Raw genomic sequence first — 25,684 nt, 5'->3', positions numbered from 1 at the left:
CTCTCTCTACTATAAGAAGATAGGGTTGCTAAAATTAATAAAAATATTGAAAACAACTCAATAAATATAAAACTTATTCACACAAATAAAATAATTTCTGAAGTGCACTAGAAGAAAATCTTAAATTTGTACAAAGAGAAAAAAACCCAGCAACAATAAAACAATAAAATATGAAAACCAGATTATGTGGTTTTGTGGTTTATAAAAAAATGAATTTGAGAAGTTGTTTTAATGTTTTTTAAGAATAAAACGCAAGTCTATTCAGGGCTATTGTAATAAAAAGAAGGAAAGTTTAACTCTTAGGGGCCTTTAATTTGACGTCAAGCTTGTTTATTTTTGTGAATTTACTAGTTCTGTTATAATATAATAATATTTCATACAGCATACTTCAATTTATATTCAAGTTGGTACATAACATACAGTCCTGGCATAGACAGGCGGTTTAGGCGCTCGACTTATAATCTGAGGGTCGCGGGTTAGAATCCCCGTCACACCAAACATGCTCGCCCTTTCAGCCTTGGGGACGTTATAATGTTACGGACGTTAATGAAAGAGTATCCCAAGAGTTGACGATGGGTGGGAATCACAAGCTGCCTTCTATCTAGCCTTACACTGCTAAAGTAGGAACGGCTATACGAAATTGCTCTCGTATAGTTTTGTGCGAAATTCTAAAACAAGTCATTATTTGTGATAAATGTTATTATAGGTTGTAGTATTATTTGTATATTAAAATGTATCAGTATGAAAAAAGGAAATTATCTGTATCGATCTTGTTGGCAAATATCATAAATTTAATATATCTCGACGCTTACTTAACTGCTAAATTTAAATTACAGCTTAACCCAGTTTCAGGCTGTTTGAACTCGTAATATGTAACATAATAAATTGGAGGCTCGTCCGAGATAAATTATAATACGTAACAAAATGAATTTGAGACATAAAACAATATTATATTATTACATATAGTACTGTGCAAACGTGTTACGACAAAGCCAAAAATTGGATTTTAGGCTACTTTCAAAGAACAAAGATAGTTAAATCACAGGTAAAATATCAAATTTTATTAATCGTCGTATTAAGTACAACAAAAACTCAATAGAAATGCTTGAGTTCAGTAAACAGTTAATATTTTGTCTTCTTTTTGCTTTAATAAAGGTAGTCAGTCTTTCATGCATTGTTGCAATATAATCAATCAAAGTATCCTTTGGTATTTTTACTTCAAATGTCTCTAATACACTCCCTTAAAGTTTCTTGGAAAGTAACTTTTGATTTGAAATTTTCTTTATCCATCAAATTCCAGATCTGCTCAGTTGGGTTGAGACTGGAGCTCTCTGGAGGCCATTGCATCATTTGAATGACTCCAGCAGCTTCTTTCCTAGCTAAGTAATTTCTGCATAGGTTAAATGGGTGTTTGAAGTCATTATGGTATTGACAGTGAAACTTATCAACAATACGTAAACCACTATGTATATCATGACGAATCAGTATGTGATGGTACTTTCGTTGATCCATTATTTGATCTATTTTGCAAATATCTAATGTCGCCTCAGCAGAAAAATACGTTCAACCATCATACTGCTTCCAACCTGATTCATGATAGGTGTTATGCATTGAGGCATATTTTATCTTTATTCCGACGGTCGTAAAACCAACGCTTTGAACCAAATATTCAAAACTTGGATTCATTCATCCATACCACTCACTCTCTTCCAATAATCAACAGTCCAGTTTTCGTACATTTTACTAAATTTCAGTCTCTTGGAAATCATAGTAAAGGTTTTTTTGCTTCTACACGACCAAATATTAAATTTTCATTGCGTTTTCTTGATATTGTAGATTTAGATACTTTTCTGTGATTTGTTACGTGGTCGTTTTATCTCATGCTTGAGATCAGTGGTAGTCTTCCTTCTGTCTGAAGGCTGCATAAACGAAGATATTTAACATCATTATCATTGAGTTAAGGTGTTTTACCTCTTCCTTTCCTATTTTTAAATTCAACTATCTAGGTCTCACGATCTAAGGGTGCAGTTGATAGTGTTTGGGGAGTCCAAACAATATGACAAAATATTCTCTTGTACTAACATTTTTGCACAGTACTGTATAACAAATAACTGGTACAACTGGAAATTCTATCACATAAACTTTGTTTTTAAATGACACTTGGACAAAAGTGGAAGAATGTTAACCTGAAGATAACCTAAGAAGGTCGAAACGTTATTCATTATTTTAATTAAAGTGTTAATACACATACCAGCTGTCTTGAGAGAACATTTTTACTTGAAGGGGGTTTCTCATCATCACGAAAGTAGAAAAGTGTATGTTTTCCTCTCCAGGTAGTGCTAATTGCCCCAGTAAGCTCGTGGACTGTTAGTAAGTAACGTTGATTTTGTATTTTATAATCTGTTGTGCTATATTCTTCTTAATAGCCAGATTATGTGAAAAATAGTCACTACAATAGAAACGCTTCACAATAGTAATGATTATATAAGATTTTGGACGTCTATGTAATACATAGGAGGAAAAGTTACTGAACAAAATATTATATAATGATTAATAAATATATTATAATCGTATCATCTCTTTGGACGCGTCTTCTCATTGGCTAATTTATATTTCACACATATTTGAATATTTGTTTCACACTACGAATAAATGAGAAAAAAGGTGTTTGATTTTATGCTATAACAAACAATCAACAAACTGATCTTTCTTCACCTGATTTAGAATTAAACAAATATTTAAGTATCTGCGCAATGTATACCAAGAATGACGCTACACAATTACCTTTATAAATTATTTTTTTACAACAGGTTTGGCATTGTTTATAGAATACTAATGAAATCTTTTTTAAATTATTTTTTAGAAGTATGATCTTAACTTGCTGAATTGTCTAAGCAGCATCCGTAATCATTAGACTGAGTAATTCTGAGATGTACAGCGTTTCTGTTCTTACATAATATTCCGTTCATTTTCTTCTGGTGTGTTTTTAATCTTCGTTTTATTTGATTTGTCTGATGATTTCGGAACTCGCATCAATCAAAGAATAAAATTATAATAAATGTTTGTGATTAAATTCAGATTACATCTAATGTTGCTGTAAAAGGTTGCAATAATGGTTACGTTCTCTCTGTTAACATAGAGATTCCTCATTAACGCGTCACAAGTCTTTAAAAGCATCCGAGTATCATTTTGTTTCTTTCCAGTTACATTGACGGTTGCCGTAACCCTGTTTTTGTGGCAAATGTGTGGTACTTAAAAGCTATTTAAATTTAAACTATTAAATATATCATCAATCACAAATGTTTGATTTATGTATAGGTGACCAGCCACCAGAATCAACGTTAGACCTAGCCAGCTGTTCGCTCACTGATACAATAAATCAAGTGAAAAAGATAGACTAGAAGCTTACGTGAGTCACAGCCATCCACAGAATTCAGACTCGGTGTCGCCACAATAAGCAACTCTTTTTGTTATTCCCACCGTAACGACTGCACTAGTGGATCAGCCAGTCGAGTAAACACACAGACATACTGACCCCTCGCTGCACGGAGCAGCATTATTTCTTTGAAGCCTAAGTGTACGTATAAATGTGAAAGACTTATCAAGTCTCAGCATATTCCGCACAAATCAGACTGGCATTCGCTAATCCGTTTGGTCAATCTGATTGCTACAGAAAAGTGGCTCTTGTCAGTCCGCGTCACTATACCACGCTGCAGCTTAGTTATCTACCCAAGCCAAGGCGTTTCCAGGCAGATACTGTAGCTGCGTTCTAATCGCCCACTCGCCGGATTCCAAGGGTTATTTGGCGTTAGAATCTGAGGATTGGGTTACTTTTAATTTCTGGAGAAGAATCAATGATTATGGCTATGGTTAACAACCTCCCTATAGCCAAGGACTCCCGTTGGTTGCAGGTGGAGGTTTGCCGAGAATACCAAAGAAATAAATGTTCCAGACCTGACACTGAGTGTAGGTTTGCTCATCCACCAGGGAACGTGGAAATCCAGGACGGGAGGGTGATTACCTGCTATGATTCTATAAAGGTAAGGTAACCTTTCGTTATTTACCAACTCCTAACTTTCGCTTAACGATAAGCTGAAGCTCGAAAGAAACTCACTGAGCTTCCCATTGGTATTCTGTTTAAGTCACATACAGTCATGTGAAAAAGTTAGGACTCCCTATGAAAGCCTGTGTATTTTTGTAACATTTTTGGATATATAGATATTTAATCTCAATTTTAACAACACTGAGAAATTATAGGAACACAACTAAACAGTTAAACTTGAAGAAAAGACTTTTCAAGATCTTCTGTAAATGTAATTCTACAAAAATGCATATTCTAACTGAGCAAAAGGTTAGGACACACCCACATTTATTCCCACTTAAAATGGCTCAACTCACACAGAGGTGTATCACACCAGGTGCACATGATTTGAAGATCGTTACTCAGCATTTTGAATGAGGCTTGCTCTATTTAAATCTCAGACATTTAGTTTGGTGTGCTCCTGACTGTTGAAGTGAGAGTGAGCACCATGGTGAGAGCAAAAGAGTTGTCTAAGGCCTTCAGAAAGAAAATTGTAGCAGCTTATGAGTCTGGTAAGGATTTAAAAAGATCCCAAAATATTTTGAGATCAGCCATTCTACCGTCCGGAAAATAGTCAACAAGTGGAGGGCTTTCAAAACAACTGCCAACATGCCAAGGTCTGGTCGTTCAAGCAAGTTCACCCCTAGACCAGACCGCAAGATGCTAAAAGAGGTCTCCAAAAACCCTAAAATGTCATTACGGGACCAACAGCAGGCTCTGGCTACTGTTGATGTGAAAGTGCATGTCTCTACAATAAAAAAGAGACTGCACAAGTTTAACTTACATGGGAAGTGTGCAAGGAGGAAACCTTTGCTTTCTAAGAGAAACATCAAGGCCGGGCTGAAATTTGCCAGAGAGAATGTAGACAAAGACCAGGACTTCTGGAATAATGTTCTTTGGACAGAGGAGTTAAAATTGAATTACAGAAACTTGTAAAGTACATTGAAGCAAGAGAGTAAACTTCCCCCTCCTCAACTAGTTTTCGTTACACTTTCTGAAAACTGAGGTCTCGTAATTGAGTGTATGCTAATCGTTTGATGTTTCAGTTTAAAAAAAACAAAAAACCATTCTCTAGAAAGCTTATTTTTTATATAATTATCTTATACGTTCAAATGTCTAATATTGCTGGCTTTTATTCTAGTGATTTTATTGAAGAATAAGATTACAAAAACACGTGAAGCTATAATATTTCATTGTGAGGAAGAGAACTCTAGAAATAGTTATAATAATCTAACATACTGTTTGTGTATCACCAAACAATTGTACTGTAATATAAGCGAAAATCAACTGCTAGTTCAAAGAAAAAAGTGGTATGAAGTGAATTTAGTGTTTGGCCTTTGTACTCAGAACTCTATCATTGATTCAGCTGAAGTATCTTTGTATTTCTTTATTATGCTATTGGTTGTAGTTGTACTTGAGCAATGCTTATATTGAAACTTTTGCTTCGCTCTTGCTGGGATTGTCTTCCTATAATTTCAAAGACTTTTTCGTCTCAGTAACTTTATTTTCTTCTCCAGGTAGCCATTCTTTAAACACAACTTTTATTTCATGATGCAAAAATTGACATTTCAGACGGTATCGAATCTTCAGAATTGTTATCAGAGTGTGTTACAAAACTAAGAAATGGACATTAACAGCATTTTGAAATATAATCCATTTAATATGCAATTAAAAATTTTGCTATAGATTTAGGTCATGAAGAAAGCTACAAAGTTGTATTTGGGAGACATTTTACAAGGTTATGATTTTATTAGTAAATAACTCAGTACTCATGTCCATGTAGCTGGGTTTGTTTGTTTGTTTTTACATTAATTTATTTCATTCCGTGAACTATGTATAGCCTATGTTTGGCCCTGAAAACGATTTGTTTTATTTTGTTTTGTTTGTTATTAAGCACAATTTCTTTCAAAATCTACCAAGACAAGTTACAAAGTATAATAATAAAATGAAATGGATTACAGTGTTTTAACTTTTGAAAATTGAATGTAGAACTATTTAAAAAATGTACAAAATAATATGAATGCAAGATATAAGAGACTAAAATACCTATTGTACAAAATTTAGGTGAAATAACATATTAATGTTTTTAGATTATAACTTTCCTTAAATAATTCCAATCACCTTTATTTGATGCCACAATAAGATTTTTTCCACACAAAAAAAGGATTAAGAGATATAATGGGAGGTAAAAATGTATATAAACTGTCCCTTGAGAATAATATCATTTGGTATCTGATGTTATTATCTATCATAAAAACAGTTTATTGTATGTGAGAATTTCAATCATCTTACATTTGGACGTAATGGATAAAACACAGCATGATATCACACAATTAATCGTGAAAAGTAAAATGCAGCACATTATCTGCAACTGATCATACCAAGTTAAATGCTGGATAATATCTTACAACCGAACATACTAAGTAAAATACAGCACGTTATCTGCAACTGATCAGACTGGATAATATCTTACAACCGAACATACCAAGTAAAATACAGCACGTTATCTGCAACTGATCAGACTGGATAATATCTTACAACCGAACATACCAAGTAAAATACAGCACATTATCTGCAACTGATCACAGTGGATAATATCTTTCAACTGAACATACCAAGTGAAATACACCACATTATCTACAATTGATCACACCAAATTAAACACTGGATAATATCAAACAACTGGTCGTATCAGATTAAATACTGTACAGTTGATCATACCAGGTAAGATACTACATATTACACAAAATTTTCATACCAGATAAAATATTGAGTGATATTAAACAGCTAATCATGCTAGTAAAACATGGCAACTATCTACAACTGATCATACCCATCAAATTGCTGTTACATCATACAACTGATATCATACTGTATAATATGATTATAATATAGGCCCAGCATGGTCAGGTGGTTAAGGCGTTTCACTCGTAATATGAGGGTCGCAGGGTCGAATCCTAATCAATCCCATTATTCGTTGGTAAAAGAGTAGCCCAAGAGTTGGCAGTAGGTGGTGATGACTAGCTGCCTTCCCTTTCGCCTTACACTGCTAAATTCGAGACGGATAACGCAGATAGCCCTCGTGTAGCTAATTCAAAAAACAAACAATGATTATAATATGAACAAACACTTAAATTTTATTAATTGGTATGTTATAAGAGATCGACAAATGTTGCGAATTATAAAAACAAAAGAGGTAAATTCACTGTTTAAATATTTCTGTTAAAATACTTTTATTTTGAATACTTTATTGAAGCACCTTAAGACAAAATAAAATTTATTCTGTATAAAAATTTCTGTTCCTCGTTCTTAAGAAAATTCACAAACTTTAGTCTATAGCTGGTTCTGTTTATATTTTTAACTATGCTCAACTGTACTGAAATTAGTCGGATCATGTGAATACTTTGTGAGATCTGCCTTAAAAGTTTCCCCTATCTGGAAACATGCACATATGTTGAAAATACGAAAAAGTAATGTTTCCTTTCTCTGTAAATGCGATACACGGCATGGCCGGGTGGGTTAAGGCGTTCGATTCGTAATCTGAGGGTCACGAGTTCCAATCCCGGTCGCACCAAAACATGCTTGCCCTTTCAGCCGTGGGGGCGTTATAATGTGACGGTCAATCCCACTATTCGTTGGTAAAAGAGTAGCCCAAGAGTTGGAGGTGGGTGGTGATAATGATGACTAGCTGCCTTCCCTCTAATCTTACACTGCTAAATTAGGGACGGCTAGCACAGATAGCCCTCGAGTAGCTTTGTGCGAAATTCAAAAACAAACAAAGCAAACTGTAAATGCGACATCGATTTTGTACAGTAGGACACCTTAACCCCAAATGTTTGAAGAAATAATAGTAATTTTATTCCTCAAATTCAAATGAATTGTTAATACCCTTTAGCTTCTCTGTCATTCAACTGAAATTTTAAGCTAAATTTTTAATCCGGCATTCATGTCCAATTACAGCGAAATGTGCGAGTAAATTATATATATAATATAATATAATTCACATAAAGTAAAATAATATAAGTACTTACGAACTTTTAGTATCAAATCGGCTACAAATTTTTGATATCGCTCGAATAATTTTCGAGAAGTTTGTATTCTTTTTATTTTGATAAAATTACATTTTTTTTTCAATTTCAAACATACAGTTTAATAATCTTTTTGAAATCCCACTGTGTGTGCACGTAGATGTACTTGACGATGAAACTGTTACCTAAGCAAACATAGGTCAAGTTGCACACCTGGTAACAAGACGAACCTGTTTGATGCTGTGTCATTTTTATTAGTTTTTTTTTTTGGGGGGGGCTTCTTATTATTATTTTTAGTTAGAGTACCTGCTGAAGAAACAATTCTTTCAAGTTGAAATCAACTTAAAAATAGGCTGTGATTTACAATAAAGATTTGTCCATTTTTAAAATTAAAGGTACTTTAGCAACACTGGATGAACCTGTGGTCATTGGAACATTACTGAATGAAGCATGTTCTTACAAGAGATTATTTTGTAATCGTTTATTGAATATTCCTTTTCAATCTATTTGATGGAGCAGTAAACTGTACACTGAAGTGGTTAGCAAAAAAGAAAAAAAACCTTTGAATCCTGAGTTGCAGGCAAACGGATGGTATTCAGAGTTGGGTAACTTTATTTCGAAGTGCCGTGTTGTTTCTCATGCAAAGTTACACAGCCAGCCAACAGGAAGCACCTCTTGGATTACTCTTGTCTTAACAAATAGTGAGATTGAACCGTCGATCTTATAGCATATGTTAGTTCAAAGCTATGAGTTTGTTGTTGCTATAAAAGGCCCCAAACCATGAACCTTTGGATTCGCAGTTCGAGCACGCTAACCATTATGCCACTCCCAATTCATTTTGAAGGGAAGTCAAAAAATTATTTGTTTGTAATTAAACACAAAGCTACACAATTGGCTATCTGTGTTCTGCCCACCAAAGGTATCGAAATCACGAAATACTTTTCTACAGGGTTTATAAAGGCTGTAGCTTTTTTTTTATGAACCTTGATAACGGTTGAAAGTTTAGTATTTGAAAGAAATAATAATTTAAACCAAAATGTCTTATTTTCACAAAAAATATTAATTATAGAATATCGTATATTATTAATGCAATGCGTTCAACTGTTGATTTTTCCAGTTACCTTTATTTTATTTTACATCTCTTATTTTATAAGAGCTTTTAGGACTTATTCTGTTTAGTCTTGGCTTAAGTATAGTTCTAGCTTACAACGCTAAAAATGGGGTTTCGATACCCGTGGTGAGCAGAACACTGACATTCCATTGTGTAGCTTTATGCTTAACAACAAACAAAGTGTAGCACTGTTTCTCTTATTAGCTATAAAGACTTTTAATATTGTAAACCCGATTTTACCGGAAATAACGAAATATTGTCTTCTAACAGTGAAGCAACTAATAAAACAAAGATAAAGGCACTGTCACCAGTGATTGGTTTAGAAAAGAACAAACAAAGGATCATTTTATTTAGCTCAATTTATTTTTTGCCCGAAAAGAAGCCGAAGGCTTCCCCTGGAGGGCGTCACCTGGTTTAACTATTTGCAACTCTGTCAGTCAGTCAATACACAATAACATGGCGTCATATAAGGGACGATCAGCGTTGCAATTTGTACTGTTGTGACGTTAGTAAAAAAGTACGCATGCCATGAATGATTAGAATAATTATGCACTCCGTAGGACAGTATGACAAATAAACTTCAAAAGGAAAAAATAAAAATATTTGTTACTCTTAATTTTGGTTTTATTTACTCTTGAAACACAATACTTTCGGGGACCTGCGGAAGTACACTTGGTGTATTTCAGACATAATATGCGCTCTTATAAAAAGTAAATTACGATGTTGTTTCGTTTCTGTTTTTTTTTCAGATGGTGAATTTAGAAAAATAACATGAAATAGCTTAAAATGCTCTTTCCTCTTCACCCAGTTAAAACAATGTTCCTATGCCTATATAGAATGTAAAATAAAAAACCGTTTCTGTGGATAAAAATGTTCCTGATATGAACTGATTTTAATAGCAAAAATTAGTAAATCGATTTTTAATGTGAAGTTTTCAAAAAATCTTATTGTAAACAAAAATATACAATATAGAAAAGAATATATAGTGTCGTTTGTATTTCGGACATGTGTTTTATTTTACAAACATTATAATAGAAACAATCTTTAGTATTTATCAAACTATACAGCGTAAGACCTATGGACTCCAACATTACTTACTGCAGGTATAAATAAGAATTATTTATAACGTTTCATTCTACAGTGAAAAGGAACAGTTCTTGCTAAGATTTAATTTGAGCAAAACGTTTAACTATAAATTTGATATACCATCTTATTATTTTGGTTATTTGAACCTGAAAACAATTTGAGGTAAAAACGAATAAGATACATCATATCCACACAAAATCAATTTTGTTTATAAGTCTTTTCAGAACGTCTCTATTTCATTAGTAATGCGACAACATTTCAAGCTTCTAGCCTAACTACAATTAAACTTGTATGATGTTAACAGTTCTGAATTAATATTCTCTTGATACAGAACAATTTTATTTAAATCCCTCAACCTGTAAGTTCGTGTTCAACAAAATTTCACATCTTTTTCAAAGGTCAGTCAATTGAAAAATTCCAAAAACCTCTGTTAATCATTTCCTAACAAAAATGTGGAGCCTTCTTCGAGTCTTTAGTTTTCGTTGTGATATACAATTTCATAATCTTATGGTTTCTTTACTTTAAAAAATGAATTTATTGAAATCTATGTTTTCCAAACACAAGGGTATGGAACATGAAACTGGCAAATAGGATTCAAATGCATGTGATACGACAAAATGTCCCTTGCATTTTAAGCATTATAGGAATTATAGTCAATCGCTTAACGTGGATGATTGGTACTAAGCTGATGATTACTGGCTAATCTCCCTCTGGTCAATAATTGACAATTAGGAGCGGTGACAGATAACTTTAGTATCTTAGCCATAAATACAAAATACCAAACTTTAATAAAAACAAACAAAATTCTCATTTCAATCACTGAGCTATTCTCTAATATTTGTGATTGATGTTAGAAATGTTAAATGCAGAATTTACTTACTTTAGATTTAAAACCAGATGTTGTTGTTTTTTTTGAAACGTCATTTTTAATTTCTATTTTTCTGTCATAAGACGCTGTTAGGCATTGAACTTTGGGAAAGTGATGTGTAAGAAAGAAAAGACAGATCTGAAATACTGTTCGATTTTGTGATAGGCACAGAGAGAATATTTTTTAGGCCACTTTGCGCTTAACAGGCAAGCTGTCATGTAGGACACGTGTGTTATCTGTCTTCTGTGGTCACTGACAAACAAACACACTTCGGTGTTGAAAGCCACAGTCGTGACCTCTTAAATTTTTTAATCATAGTACTAATGTTTACGCACGTTGCTAATAATCTGTACGTAATTTTTACATTGGTCCATACAAAGTATTAAACGCAGCACACTGTGATGTAACAGTTAAAAATCATTGTAGGTTTTGGAACAAAGATAAGTACTTCATATGAAAATAATTGTAGACTCAACTTGTAATTTAATGTACTTCAAACAATCATTAATATTTGAGTTTTATTATTTATCCTTCTCTTCACTACATGCTTATAAAGTCTAGAAATCACTGATAGACTATCAGATAAAGCCATTTAATGACCTCCAAAATTATTCGATTTAAAAAGGACGGCCTTACTTAATTATTATGTAAAGACTTATGTACAATAAATCATTTAAATGTGTATCTTATGCCTTTTGTTTACCTCCGTCTGTATATGGGCAGAGTACGATTTGAACACATAACTAACTTTAATGATTTTAATAGCTGCATCCTTATTGGCTTATTCTATGCAGTTGATAGACATATAAAAAATTCGTGTCAAGTGGTGGGCTGGTAGAAAAATGCTATATATTGACATAAAGAGCAATACTAGTCTTTAGCGTGAACGTTTGATCTAACTATGAGGGTCATTGAATAATTTTGTTATTTAAGTGGCAGACGACTGACAAAGAAAAAAGAGTGGATGGTGGAAAACGCCTTTCTTAAATACCTAGAGTACGTTTCCTTCTTGTCCTTACTACGTTAAAAAGTTCGTTTGGACTCATAAACTTACGTACGAACAATATGATTAAGACAATGTTTTTGTTCATTTATCCACCATATATGTCATATATGGTAGTTCATTTACACATATTTCTATACATGATGTGTTTTCTTTGTTTGCTCAAAGAATATTTTTTATTATAATCGTCGCTAAAGCGCAAGTATAGTCACGCAATTTGGTGAACCTGTTACTATATCTACTAGACCATAGGAAGATCAAAACAAATATTTAGTTTGCGTAAAAAATGTCAAGTATTGTGCAACCTACACTGCACTGGTTAATGTTAAGTAGTCTTGTCACCTTTACGCTTAAAATTAAAAGTTTGTAGCATTACCTAAGAAGAGTGTTAAGAATTACACCATCTAACGCCCTCCGTGCTTAATAGTGCATAGCATGCGTTGAACTGAAAAGTTGTATAAACTAAAAGCTTGGATTTACGCAGTATTAGTTCTGTAGAATATCTTCCAGGAAAGAATGTGTGGGCGGGAATTATATAGAACACTTCACAAGTTTGCCTTGAATGATGTGATTGGCAGGATGTTTATTTGTTTTTCCTTTTTGACACTTCAACCACGGGGCATATGATATTCAGGCTTAGAGTGGTGTTTATTTTTTACTGTTAATCTATTACTTTTGACGTGGGTGTTAGCACCTCTAGTGATGATGAATCATTGCATTGTACGTATTTTGGTTTTTTTCTTAACAGTGAGTGTCTTACAGAAGAGAAAATTGTGTACAATCTCTGCTATTGTATTTGTAATTTTTTACTGTTTCACAACCTCAGCATTAAATATACTAACAAAGAGTCTTAAAGTATACGATAGTTGATGGTTTTCTCTAAATCTCAAGTAAGAGAAAAAATTAATATCGCTTCCTCATTATTTCTTACTTAAACAAATTTCTACTAGTTTTGAATATTAAACAGATTGTAACCTACGGGGATAAGAACATTACAAAGAAAATGATTTTCAATATTCAACTCCGCACATTACGTGATAATCACAGCCGATCTAAAGTCGTGATAGACAACATTGTTACACTAGTTGTCGAGATGTAGGCAGTGTGAAACCGTAGAAAATTTCTCGTTTGGGGAAGGGTGTGTAACAAACCCTTTTTGAGGAAAAATGTTTGTACACTCAGATCATAAAAGTGTGTTAGATTGCGGCTTTATAATTTTCAAAACCTGCAACAAGTTATAACCAACTATGGTTTGCAAAGTGTGGTATCTTGTTATAAGTGAGAATCTATGAACACATGGGTCAGTGGATAAAGCCTTCAACATGTCCATTGCAACAATGCGACGCATAATTAAAAAGGATTTCCATTTGGAAACGAGGCCAACATGGTATGTAGGAGTTTACCAGAATAAGACTTACATGCATAACTCCAATTTAATTGTCCAATACTATCAGCCTCTTGAAATTGTCGCTGGGAAATCGTCTTATTCATACATTGTTATGGGTTGCGGAAACCACTTCAGGGAGGGGTGGTATGCTTTGGATAAGACAGATACAAAGCAGAACCTTTTTCATTGGAACTACGTTTCAGGCTTACTGTCACAATGGACGATTATCAGACAGAGCATGACCAAATGTGGCGTCAAGTGCTGTGAGACTACAACATTATTTTACTACAGCATACTCAACCCTCTGTATTGGTTGAAGAATAAACTATCTGTATAAATCCATGAACAGTCACTGATTTCCATTACTCTAATTCCATATAAATGAAAGTACTTGTGTATTTGCCCCTATTGACCGGCTCTGTTACATAAAGTTTACTAAAATAAAACGATTTTTTTATATTCTGTATTACCAGACTCTACCGATTAAATATATTGAGTGAAATATTCAATTTAACATAATTTTGTAGTTTAAACCTCGAGATCCGGGAGATAAAACTTAATTTATTTAAAACGGATAACTAATAAAATGACAACCACTTATCAGTACCTGGTGGCTAGATGATTCTTCGTAAATGAACAGTAGAATTAGCTGTCTATGGGCTTATAACACTAAAAGTGGGGTTTGGATACCTTCAATGTACACAGCACAAATAGCCCATTTGTATAACTTTGTGTTTAACAACAAACAAACACACTCCTCTCAGAGTTGAACGTGTTCAGTGAATATCGTAGCCCGAACGATGGAAATTCATCCTGTAGTCCATTACGTTAATTAGTTGGTGTCGTCCAATATTAGGTTTAATACAATTGTTAAGTTTAGTTGTTATTGGTCGGAGAATAAAAGTCACTTGACCAAAAATGATTTGCCGTGAGTACAGATTCACTGATCTATCTTTATCAAGAACTTAGCGCCACAGTGCTAGCCCGTATGAGAATAAAGCAAATATTAAAATATGCATAATTAAAATACATACTTAAATATGTATACCTAAAAATACTGTAAGCTACGTTTAATTCAAAACAGCACGAAATACTAAACTAAAAACTCCTTTTGTTCACGAGATTTCTTAGTTTAGAATTTATAACGTGTATCAAAACATTATCCGTTTAGTAATTGAAAGCTACGCGTCAAACAAATAATAATAATAATTTCGGTTTCCCATTAGGCGGGCCCAGAATAGCCAGGTGGTTAAGACATTTGACTCGTAATCTGAGGGTCGCAGGTTCGAATCCCTGTCACATCAAACATGCTCGCCCGTGGGGACATTATAATATGACGGTCAATCCCACTATTTTTTGGTAAAAGAGTAGCCCAAGAGTCGGCGGTGAGTGGTGATGACCAGCTGCCTTCTCTCTAGTATTACACTGCTAAATTAGGGACGGCTAGCGCAAATAGCTCTCGTGTAGCTTTGCACGAAATTCAAAACAAACCAAACCAATCAAGCAAGGTTTAATAGTTAGCGTGATAGACTGTGAATCTGAGGATCCACGGTTCACGTTTGGTTTCTTCTAAAAATGCGCTCCCAAAGATATGATTGTGTGTCGATTATGAAGGTGATGTGAGTAAAACAAGAATAAAACAATCTTTCAGCAGTAACTTAACAATGATTTTTATTGCACAAAGCATAATGTGATTTTTTGATATTACTTTAGTCTGTATACCTTATTAAATTTTAGTAGTATATTAACAAACAATTATTATTACTGTACAGAACACGATGCACGTTTTGGCAGTACTTTAGTCTATCTTATAAAATTTCAGTAGTAAATTAACAAACAATGATTTGCAACAATAATAATATTTATTGTAGAAGACATACTGTATGATTTCTACAATAAATTACCATTGTGCTTACCATTGTTGATTTACCAATTTATTAGTATAACATGCTTCTCTAAACAAATAAACAAATTTGCATTTTTATTTTACGGAAATATGTCCGGTTTCTGCTTAAGTCGCATTTATAACAATCTTTCATAAGACAGTAAAATGTAAATAGAATTTACTCATATAAAGAAATTCAGTTGCAAAGTTTGTTTGTTTTTTGTTTTGAGAATTACATATCATTTCTTTATTTATATAGTATTTGATAATAATTCAAAATGGAAAATTTTGTACTGTGTAAAAAATAATACACCTACAATATTTCGTTTGTCTTTTTTTTTTAAATGATCGTTATTTTTAGTGTGTTTCTTTTCCCCTTTACGTAATGACTGATATACGTTTTTTTAATGGGCGTTTTTATCATCATTATTTTCAGTTTTTTTTTCTTTGCATTCATAAAGTACTCTTTGCCTTTTCGTGTTCTTAATGCGAGTAATTATAAATTATTGTTTTCCTTTATCTTAGGGCCCGGCATGGCCAAGCGTGTTAATGTGTGCGACTCGTAATCTGAGGGTCGCGGGTTCGCATCCCGGTCGCGCCAAACATGCTCGTCCTTTCAGCCGTGGGGGCGTTATAATGTGACGGTCAATACCACTATTCGTTGGTAAAAGAGTTGCCCAAGAATTGGCGGTGGGTGGTGATGACTAGCGGCCTTCCCTCTAGTCTTACACTGCTAAATGAGGGACGGCTAGCGCAGATAGCCCTCGAGTAGCTTTGCGCGAAATTCAAAAACAAACAAATCCTATATCTTAATTTTATGTGTACACTTTCGGATAGTGTTTACAAACTTTGTCATTTTGAGCCAAAGTTTCAGTGTCCAATGTATATTGAGTTGTGAGTTTTGGAACTTGTTTCCATGATATTTTACGAAAGTTGTTGAATAAGAAACGCTTGTCGGCTTTATTAAAAGTCTGAGCATAAAAACCAAATCTCTGAGCAGTAGCTGTCTACAATATTTAGCAGCGTTGAAGTTTTCGCACTCATTTACTTAGAGTGTATGTGTGCTGTACATAATGTAATGAATTAATATGTCTTTTTATAAGCAAGGTCAGCTGGCTGAAAGTGTGATGAATGTTCTGCAAGTTTGTATTTGTTTCTTTGCTTGTTGTCGTGAAATTCCACGGGCCAGTAAGGTGGTTATAAAAAGCACTGTTATATACAATATATACGCTTAATACACCGTTTGTTTTATCGAATAACAAGATAACTTTCATAAATAAACTTAATATTCCGAAAATTGCTTAATTTCGAAGTCTAAGTTCAACGGAGGTCCAGTTCAATCTTCACTTTGATCAACTTCTCGTACGTAACCTTGAACACAAGTTAGCCAAAGAGAAATAGAGTAATAATTTACTGTTAGATATTATCATTATTTAGATGAAAGTTAAAATTCGACCTGTATATTTTTGTCAAATACAACATTTTGATAGAGACACCATACTGTGTCTGGCAGCCTCAACGCTATAGATGTTTAAGTGTATCATACAAACGACAGTGAACTACTTTAACAGCGTTTATTTAAATTATTAAATAGGATATATTTTTTAATTGCAACTCGTCAATTCCACAACTTCGTGCAACTTAAGGCCTTCTGTCGGCATCTGTTTAAATGTAATGTTACTTTTTCTTTCATGCAACGTAAAAGAATTCATGTCACAACACTCAACAACTAGAGAATAAAGATTGTTAGGAAATTAAACCAAACTGCAAGTGATGTCTGTAAAATCTGTCGCTACAGCAGCATGTTTATCATGTAATGATGTAGCTCTTGGTAAATTGTACCACATATAACGAACACCAGGTGTTTTTGCCATCTCTCTATAAAACCTAGTAAAAACTATTTCAACAGTTCCAGATTGACTCCTAGTAGTTTGGAGTCAACAGGCTAGGCAGCAGTAGTGTATAAAAATTTGACAAATAAACATATGTTTAATAATATATAATTCTCTCATAAAACAACGTCTGTATTGTTGTAGTTTGACAAGCAATAAAAATACTTTAAGTGTATTACGTGTCATACGTAACGATTCATGTCCTTTTCATCTATTACTAGAAATTATCCCATCTTTCGAGCTTTCCATTTGATATTAAATAAAACACTGATATAACTTAAAACACCGTTTCGTGATTTTAGACGTTTGTTTCGTAGTTTATTTTATCTTTCAATTGCAGCATCTTATTTTACGTTCTTGTAATATAAAAAGGCTAAGTTTGGTGTTAGTGTTACAAGTTTGAAAACAACTTGACATTATATATGTGAAAGATTTGATCACAGATAATAAAAAAGTCGAAATAATTCATTATGTGATGTTATAATATTGTCAAGGATTTTAAAGCCGTATAGAGAGGAAGCAATCTGACAGTCGGCACTAGAGGGACTAAGGGGCTTTAAATATAAACTGAAACACAACGTCTAAGCCTGTGTATCTTTTTTCTCTCTCTCCACTCTTTCATTTCAGACTGTTGCCTGTTACAAGTTTCTTATCGTAAGCTGGTGGTGTCTTAGTATTTCTGTGGTATTGTTGCAGCTGAGTACCAAGGGACACGGAGAAAATTTCCATATAAATGGAACGTGGATAAAGTTTACATTGAACATTGCAAATGTGTTAAGCCCCCAGCGTTACTGTGCCAATCTTATTGAATACATATGTTTACATGTACACATACTGTACAGTTCCCATACACTAATATACATAAGTGTAAAACAGTTTTTGTTATTTTCTTAGGGTGGGTGGGTCACAATTTAAGTCATTTTCTTGTTTTCTGTATTTTCTTAGTTCGTGAAGGCAAACTAATAATTTGTATCGATCTCATTACTTATACAATCGTGTCTTTAATATGTCAGTTGATCCGTGTGCGAGAGGAAAGTATTTAAATTACCAGCTTTAGATATGGAGCTGTGGGTGCGCTATAAAAGTGGCTGTCAAATCTGCCTCCTCGCAGTGACACAGCTGTAAGTTTGAGGATTTATAAGGCTTAAAACCGGGTTCAGTACTCGTCATCGTCGCAGCACAGATAACCTATTATAACCTATCAAATTTCACTGTTCAATCACAGAAGAGTAGCTCAATAATTAGCGAATGAAACTGTTCATCAACTGCATTCTATGTAATCTATCAGTTCAAAATTATGGATGGATGGCACAGAAGCACAGATGTAGCGTTGTGTAAAATTCTCAAACAAACAACCAAAAAAAAATCACCTTTTAATCAACTCTTTCGTATTTACTAGGATAATTAGTTTTCACTAAATTGTCTGCGACTGTCAGGTATAGTCTTTGACGTTGTTTCTTACTTCCGTAATTGTAAGATATAATCTTTGTATGTTATTTCTCACGTCTGTGAGACTGTCACGTTTGTTCTTTGAATGCTATTTCTTATTTCTATGACTGTCACATATAATCTTTGTATATTATTTCCTACTTCTGTGATTGTCACGTATAATCTTTGTATATTATTTCTTACTTCTTTGACTCACATTTAATCTTTGCTCGTTATTTCTCACTGTGTCCTCACTTTCATAGCACTGAAGACGTCCCATCACTTTCTTCAAGTTCTTATTTATTTTAGGCTTGAAACGTAAATTAATTTATTGTGTCTGAATGCTAACAACTTTTCAGTTTCTGTTCTTCATTAATGAAATACAAATAATTTAAATGAATGATTTTGTCGAAGTCTAAACTTTATTGTTCTTGATCTGTGCTAAAGTTATTCAAATAAACAACACACACACATAGTGTATGTGTCCATCGAAAGATTGAAACATAACAAAAACCACTGTTGACATCTCAAGCTCGTAAGAGCAAAGTAGCCTTTCACATATATTAGCCCCCCAGTGGCTCAACGGTATGTCTGCGGACTTACGACGCTTAAAACCGGGTTTCGGCATCCGTGGTGGGCAGAGCACAGATAACCCATTGTGTAGCTTTGTGTTTAATTCAAAACAACATCACATATTTTAATAAGTACCAAACAAATATTTTTGTGAACTAATTGATACAAATAAACTTGTACATTTGAAAATATATTTTGAATATTAACTTGGATTCTGCTAGATAGAATGTGTAAAAATGAATAAAAATGTAAGGACTCTGTGATAGGTTGCAGGATCGAGTGGTCCGAGGTTCGAGACCTGATGTCACTTAATACGCTTCACGCATTATAAACGTGACAGTTACTCGTATTATCCGACCTGGTGTGGCGATAGGTGTTTCTGCATGTTCTTTGATCCGTAGTTAAATATTAGGAACGGCTATCTCTGATGTGACAGCTCACCTCACGTACGGATAAGGTTGAAAAATTTCAATATCAATTCTGAAAATGTAAACAGCTCAAGCCATTTTCTTAACAACAGATGCTAATCTCAGTTCTCTGAGAGAATACTATTCATGGCATTCTCATAGAACACGAATGTTGTTTTCAGCGTTTGCAAATTAATCGGACTAATTATATTGAGAGCTAACTTATTTCACTTGTTATTCCTTTTGTATAAGAAACTGTATTGTCTAACTGGTTTGAAAGTAAATTGCTTCAATACTTCTCTGAGCTATCTTGGAAATAATTAGATGTATTTTTAATGATAAGATTTATGGTAAAAATGGATATTGCCTATTGTAAACTATAATGTTTTTTGCGTTTGTTGTCAAATCTTCGTTGAGTGTGTTTCTTTTGTAATGATTTCAGCTTTAGGGTATTAGTGTTCAAGTCTCATTAATTAAATTTCTGATCCTTTCGATCTACTGGTTTTAAGTTCTACTACAGGGAAGTCGCTAGTGGTATTAAAATATTGCTGACAGGTTGATAATGCGATATTTTCTGAAAGGATATAACCATCTATGTATGAATTAAACTTGATTATTAGCTCATGAAATAAAGTTGTTGAAGGACAAAAACATTTCTCTGTGATGTTGCGCAAAAGATGAAAAAGGTACATTAAATAGCTAATATTTCAAAATAATTAGTCGAATTTAGTTATATCATTTCACAATACTTGTTTAGTGATATTTTCTCTGATTATTAGAGCATGAAGTGGCGTGTAGTAGTTTTGAGGGTTAATCTGTTTTAATAACATAAAGAGCAACACGACCCTTCAGATAAGGTTGAACTTATACTGACATGCAGAAATGCACGGTGTACTTTCATACATCCTACTCATTAGCAAATAGTATCGCTGCACCATTGCAATGAAACGTTTCAATTGTTTCTGTACATAACTAGGGTTATAAGGTTGTCTGCTTCTAGATAAACAAAGACCTAATATAATATATTAGAGAATACTTAATAAAGATAAAAAATATACGTTGTTTCTGTTACAAGAGGATTGACAGGAAAGATAAAAGCGCGAACTGAATTGAGAAAACAAGACTTCCATATCTATTATGAATATTTTTGTCTTCTAAATAAGAAGACATTGAAAACAGCATTCATACTTCTATGAGAATGTCATTATTGACTGTCTTTCAGAGCACGAGAAACAGAAGAGCATGAACATTTTAAATTTTCAGAGACAATTTTACATTTTTATCTCAGTACAGCGGGTTTATAGAATCGTGCAAGAAGCGATAAATACACAAAATCTGACACTATTGGTTAAAGTCATACTTAACATTTTCGAGTATGAGCCAAAGAAAAAGCTCTATCTTGTGGCAAAAACTAATACTCCTTTTAAACTTATTCCTGTTCTATCTAATGCGTTAACCATTCCCAATGAAATTTAACATCAACAGAGAATATTAAAATACTGTCTAAAATAGATATATATCATTGTTAGTTATGGAATTTTAACTATCATTTTATTATACTGCTTTGAACATGAATATTCCTCAAATGTAACAGGTTAGCTTGTATTTGGACAAAATTCTATCCTTAAGGCATATTCCAAGGATTCTAATGAAAACGGTTGACCTTCACTGTAGCCTATGTGTTGAACTGTCGTTTACGTAATATCAAACGTATGTTCTCAATCTACATGGTAAAGCTAGACACAATTGTCTGCTCTAGTGATGCAATGGCTTATATAAGCTTCAATATCGAATGTCTTTATCATTAACGATACAGTTAATGATTTTCTTCATAGCATAAATAGTCTGTATTCCAAACTTAATCAATTACGATCTCTACATTTTACCGAATGTGTACAAACATACAACTGTGCATTTCAAAGCAACTATTGAGCTTCTGCAACTATATGGGAAAAATATTAGAACAACAAAAGTGGATGAGTTAATAACAGCCTTGGCTGCTTCAGATAAAGTTGTCTAGAATGGGTCCCAATCATCTACGGTCTTTGCCCGTACCCAATCACTAGGCTAGGTATCGTTAGTTTCATCCTGGTAAGGCACCTTTAGTTTCACCCAGTCTAGACATCTCTAATCTCACCTGAGCTAGCAAATTTAGTTTAGGAAGTATTATTTGGACTCTGCAGTAACCTCTTTGGCAGAGTTTGGCTGCTGTGATGTTAAGAAAGAACAGCTTTCTGTTGGCATCTCTTTTGCATGAAAAGACTTCTGTATAGCATCCTTAATCCTAGACAGACCACATGTTCTATGGTAAAAAAAGAACTAACAGCTGCAATTGTTACAAAATATCACGTCTTTCTTGTGGCACATTCAGTACTTCAATGAAGGCAGTAGTCACTTCTGGAAAATAATTTCATATGTCTCATTCTGTTTCTTACGTCTCATTAAAGGAATACACTTGATCGTAAGATAAGAGATGTTTTGGTTTTTTTTAATTTCGCACAAAGCTACTCGAGGGCTATCTGTGCTAGCCGTCCCTAATTTAGCAGTGTAAGGCTAGAGGGAAGGCAGCTAGTCATCACCACCCACCGCCAACTCTTGGGCTACTCTTTGACCAACGAATAGTGGGATTGATCGTCACATTATAACGCCCCCACGGCTGAAAAGGCGAGCATGTTTGGTGCGACGGGGATGCGAACCCGTGACCCTCAGATTACGAGTCGCACGCCTTAACCCACCTGGCCATGCCGGGCCCGTAAGATTAGACACGATGATTTTGAACAGTTTTCGATACTGAAACATTACGCTTTCTCTATTAATTGCAGCGTTTAGACAGGATTATTTTTTTGGAACATTTTTTACATAGTTCTCCAAGTTTAAAGTATTGTTAACAAATCACCACAGCTGCGTAGTGACAACCATCACATAATTCGATTAAACTTTTCTTACAACACTATCACTACTACATAGCCACGGCCATCTTGTAATTTTCCTCTCTCATTCAGGTATGCAATCTCAGCTGGAAAAAAAACAGAGTCACTATTACACACAAGCTGCAACAGGCTAATATTTGTGGTCTTTAATCAATGAAGTTTTTATACATCTATTTATTTCACTGGATACACCATGTGATGTATATGGGTAATGAAACTGATTTAAAGATAACTTATGCGTTCTTTGTTAAACTATAAAATGAATCTTTAGAGCGTTTCACGATTGAAAATAAAACTAAATAAATAAAGAGTTTTACCGCGATTTAGACAATTATTATACTAAATTTCATGATTATACAATTTCATTATAGTATGACGTTCGACAGGAATTTAAATATATATGACTTTATATGCATCACATAGTTTATAAAAAGTATCCGTTCAATACTTATGATTATTTACACATATTTCATTGCATCTCTTTTTTTTTTTAATATGTGGATCTTACTTAACAGTGAAGAAACAAAAGGCTCGATAGCAGTACATATTTATAAGAGCGATTATCATATAGAATGGCCAATATTTACAGCAACTGGTCGTTAAGGAAAAATGGTCACCCATATGAATAAAATGTACTAATTTCTGTGTTGCTTACAAAAACTAGTTGACGCATTATTTTATTTTGAGGTCAATATAAAAATCGCCACCGTTTTACAGTTTTATTAAGAATTTGAGTTGTGAAACAAACCTACGCAAACGTTTTGACTTCTTTTTTTTTCGGGATATGATATGCTGTTGTAAAGAAGTCAGTCAAGTGTGGTTGGTTAACCAACCTTTTATCTGGTGAGGATATTTACAATCTGTTATATACAGGAAACAGTTTATCTGACGAGCTAACTTTCTATTTAGCGAGTGTATCAAAACTCTGTTATACCAAGGAAACAGTGTGTCTAACGAGCAAACCTTTTATTTAACGAGTACAAATACGATATAATGAATCACAAATGCAGCGTATTTCGCAAACCAGCTTTTTATTTAATGTAAATAAAGTTTACTGCATCATATAAACAGTGTATTTTATGTAACGAGTATCCATACGGTCTGTAAATCCAGGAAAAATCCACGAGCCAGGTTTTTATTTAACAATATCAGTACAGTATGACATCAAGGAAATGGTGCATTTTGCGATCTGACGTTTCATTAAATATATTTCAAGAAAACAGTGTATTTCGCGATTGAGTCTTTTTTTTTTTTAATCGAGTACGTCTAGGGTCTACATCATCAGGAAAACTCATGATAAAACAACGAAACTAGGAAACATACTGCTACTCTTTGCTTTGCTGCTAATTCCTTTATTTGTTCAAGCTTTTTTGAATAATAAGCAGTTTCGGTAGCAAGAAGCAGAAAGAAATTGAAGCTTCATCAACAACAAGCGAAGAACAGAATAGAAATGAAAAGAAAATCACGACTAACAGTTACCTCCACTCAGAGCAGACATATTGATCGGGCGACGGCGTGTCTTTCGTACACGTGGCGCGACTACTACATAACCAGTCGTTTGCAGATTCGGGTGTGGCACGATCACGTGTTTCAATGCAGAACAAAGTTACGGCATATCTAATACTACCATAACAAGACACATAATTCTCATTGTGCACCAGAACTTTTATCTTCTAATAAGGTAAACTAATAACTAACCTCTTTTTGTTTGTTCGTGTCAGCGCAAAATTCCACAATGAATTATGCTCGATTTTTTCGCCGCTGGTATCGAATCCTGAATTTTAACATAAGTCCGCTAAGACACTGGGGAACAAAGCGTTAACATTTCATATCTTCACCAACTTACAAAAAATTAATAACAATAGTAATATACCCTCATACCTTTCCTTGCTATATTTTTCGATTTCTATAGCATATCTTACTTATCAAGAGATATTAATAACCCTTAAAATAAAAATATTATTAAACTCCTAACGAGGTTATTTACTTGTTTTTGAATTTCGTGCAAAGCTAAACGATGGCTATCTGCGCTAGCCGTCTCTAATATTAGCAGTGTAAGGGTAGAGGTCACCAACACCCACCGCCATCTCTTGGGCTACTCTTTTACCAATGAATAGTGGGATTGATGGTAACATTATAACGCCATCACGGCTGAAAGGGCGAATGTGTTTGGTGTAACAGAGATTCGAACCCACGAACCTCAGATTACGAGTTGAAAAAAAAAACTCTTAAGAATTGTAGATGACCTTTTATAATGAGTTTAGTACAGAACACTATGGCAGAAAGTTGTGTGTGTGTAAACAATCTCAACAAGTTAGAATTACTTTTGATTACTGAATATAATTAATGCCAAATTTAGTGGAAAATGTCGGTAAACTTTGTTTTTCACATTCCAGATATATTTTAAAATAACAGAACACTTTCTCAAGTAATTTCTATTAAATTTTGTTCTGTTTATTGATAAATGCCTAAATAAATTTTGATTTTACACGTTAACTGTTTAAGACGTTTTAACTGCACAATGGTTAGCTTTGGGCATAGCCATCCATACTTTTGGGACAGTTTATAGACTTACAGCGTTGAAGTCTAAGTTTAGCTCTCTCACTTTGGACAAAATGTAGTTATCCCATTATCTAGATCCCGTACAACTAAGCATGCTCACCATTCCATTCGTGGGGGTCATTATAATGTGACATTCAATCCTACTATTCGTTGGTAAAATAGTCCAAGAGTTGGCGATGGGTGAAGATGATTATTACCTTCCCTCTAGCCTTTTACTGTTAAATTAGGGACGGCTAGTGCAGGTAGCCCTCCTGTAGCTTTAAGCAAAATTTTAAAACAACCAACCGACCCATTCTGTAGCTTGGAACTTAAACAATGGCAACAACATCAACTCTAATTTATAACTTCAGACAGGGAAGGTACTTAAACACCAGCAATCACAGCCTACTCTTGTCTGGATGAACTGTAAGATTTTAACGCACTCACAGTGCTCCACATTGAGC

At 33.8% G+C, this 25,684-nt stretch overlaps 1 protein-coding gene across 5 annotated transcripts in view; it reads left to right on the top strand.

Annotated features, from left to right (window-relative positions):
- LOC143253275 (protein muscleblind-like) overlaps nucleotides 1-25,684 on the top strand; it is a 197,377-nt gene that overhangs the window by 73,567 nt on the left and 98,126 nt on the right. For 4 of the 5 annotated variants that reach the window (XR_013029483.1, XM_076506872.1, XM_076506874.1 and 1 more), the window contains exon 1: nucleotides 3,705-4,040. The exons of the other annotated variant lie outside the window; for it this stretch is intronic. Coding sequence is in view for 3 of the 4 variants with exons in the window: in XM_076506872.1 (XP_076362987.1) it covers nucleotides 3,855-4,040 (186 nt within the window). In the remaining variant the exon portion in view is untranslated. Of the gene's footprint in view, nucleotides 1-3,704; nucleotides 4,041-25,684 lie in introns of those variants that run through there. 5 annotated transcript variants of the gene reach the window in all.

Source organism: Tachypleus tridentatus, chromosome 6 (genome assembly GCF_004210375.1).
Source record: "Tachypleus tridentatus isolate NWPU-2018 chromosome 6, ASM421037v1, whole genome shotgun sequence".
NCBI classification, from domain to species: Eukaryota; Metazoa; Arthropoda; class Merostomata; order Xiphosura; family Limulidae; genus Tachypleus; species Tachypleus tridentatus.
This window is presented reverse-complemented; position numbering and strand designations above follow the sequence as displayed.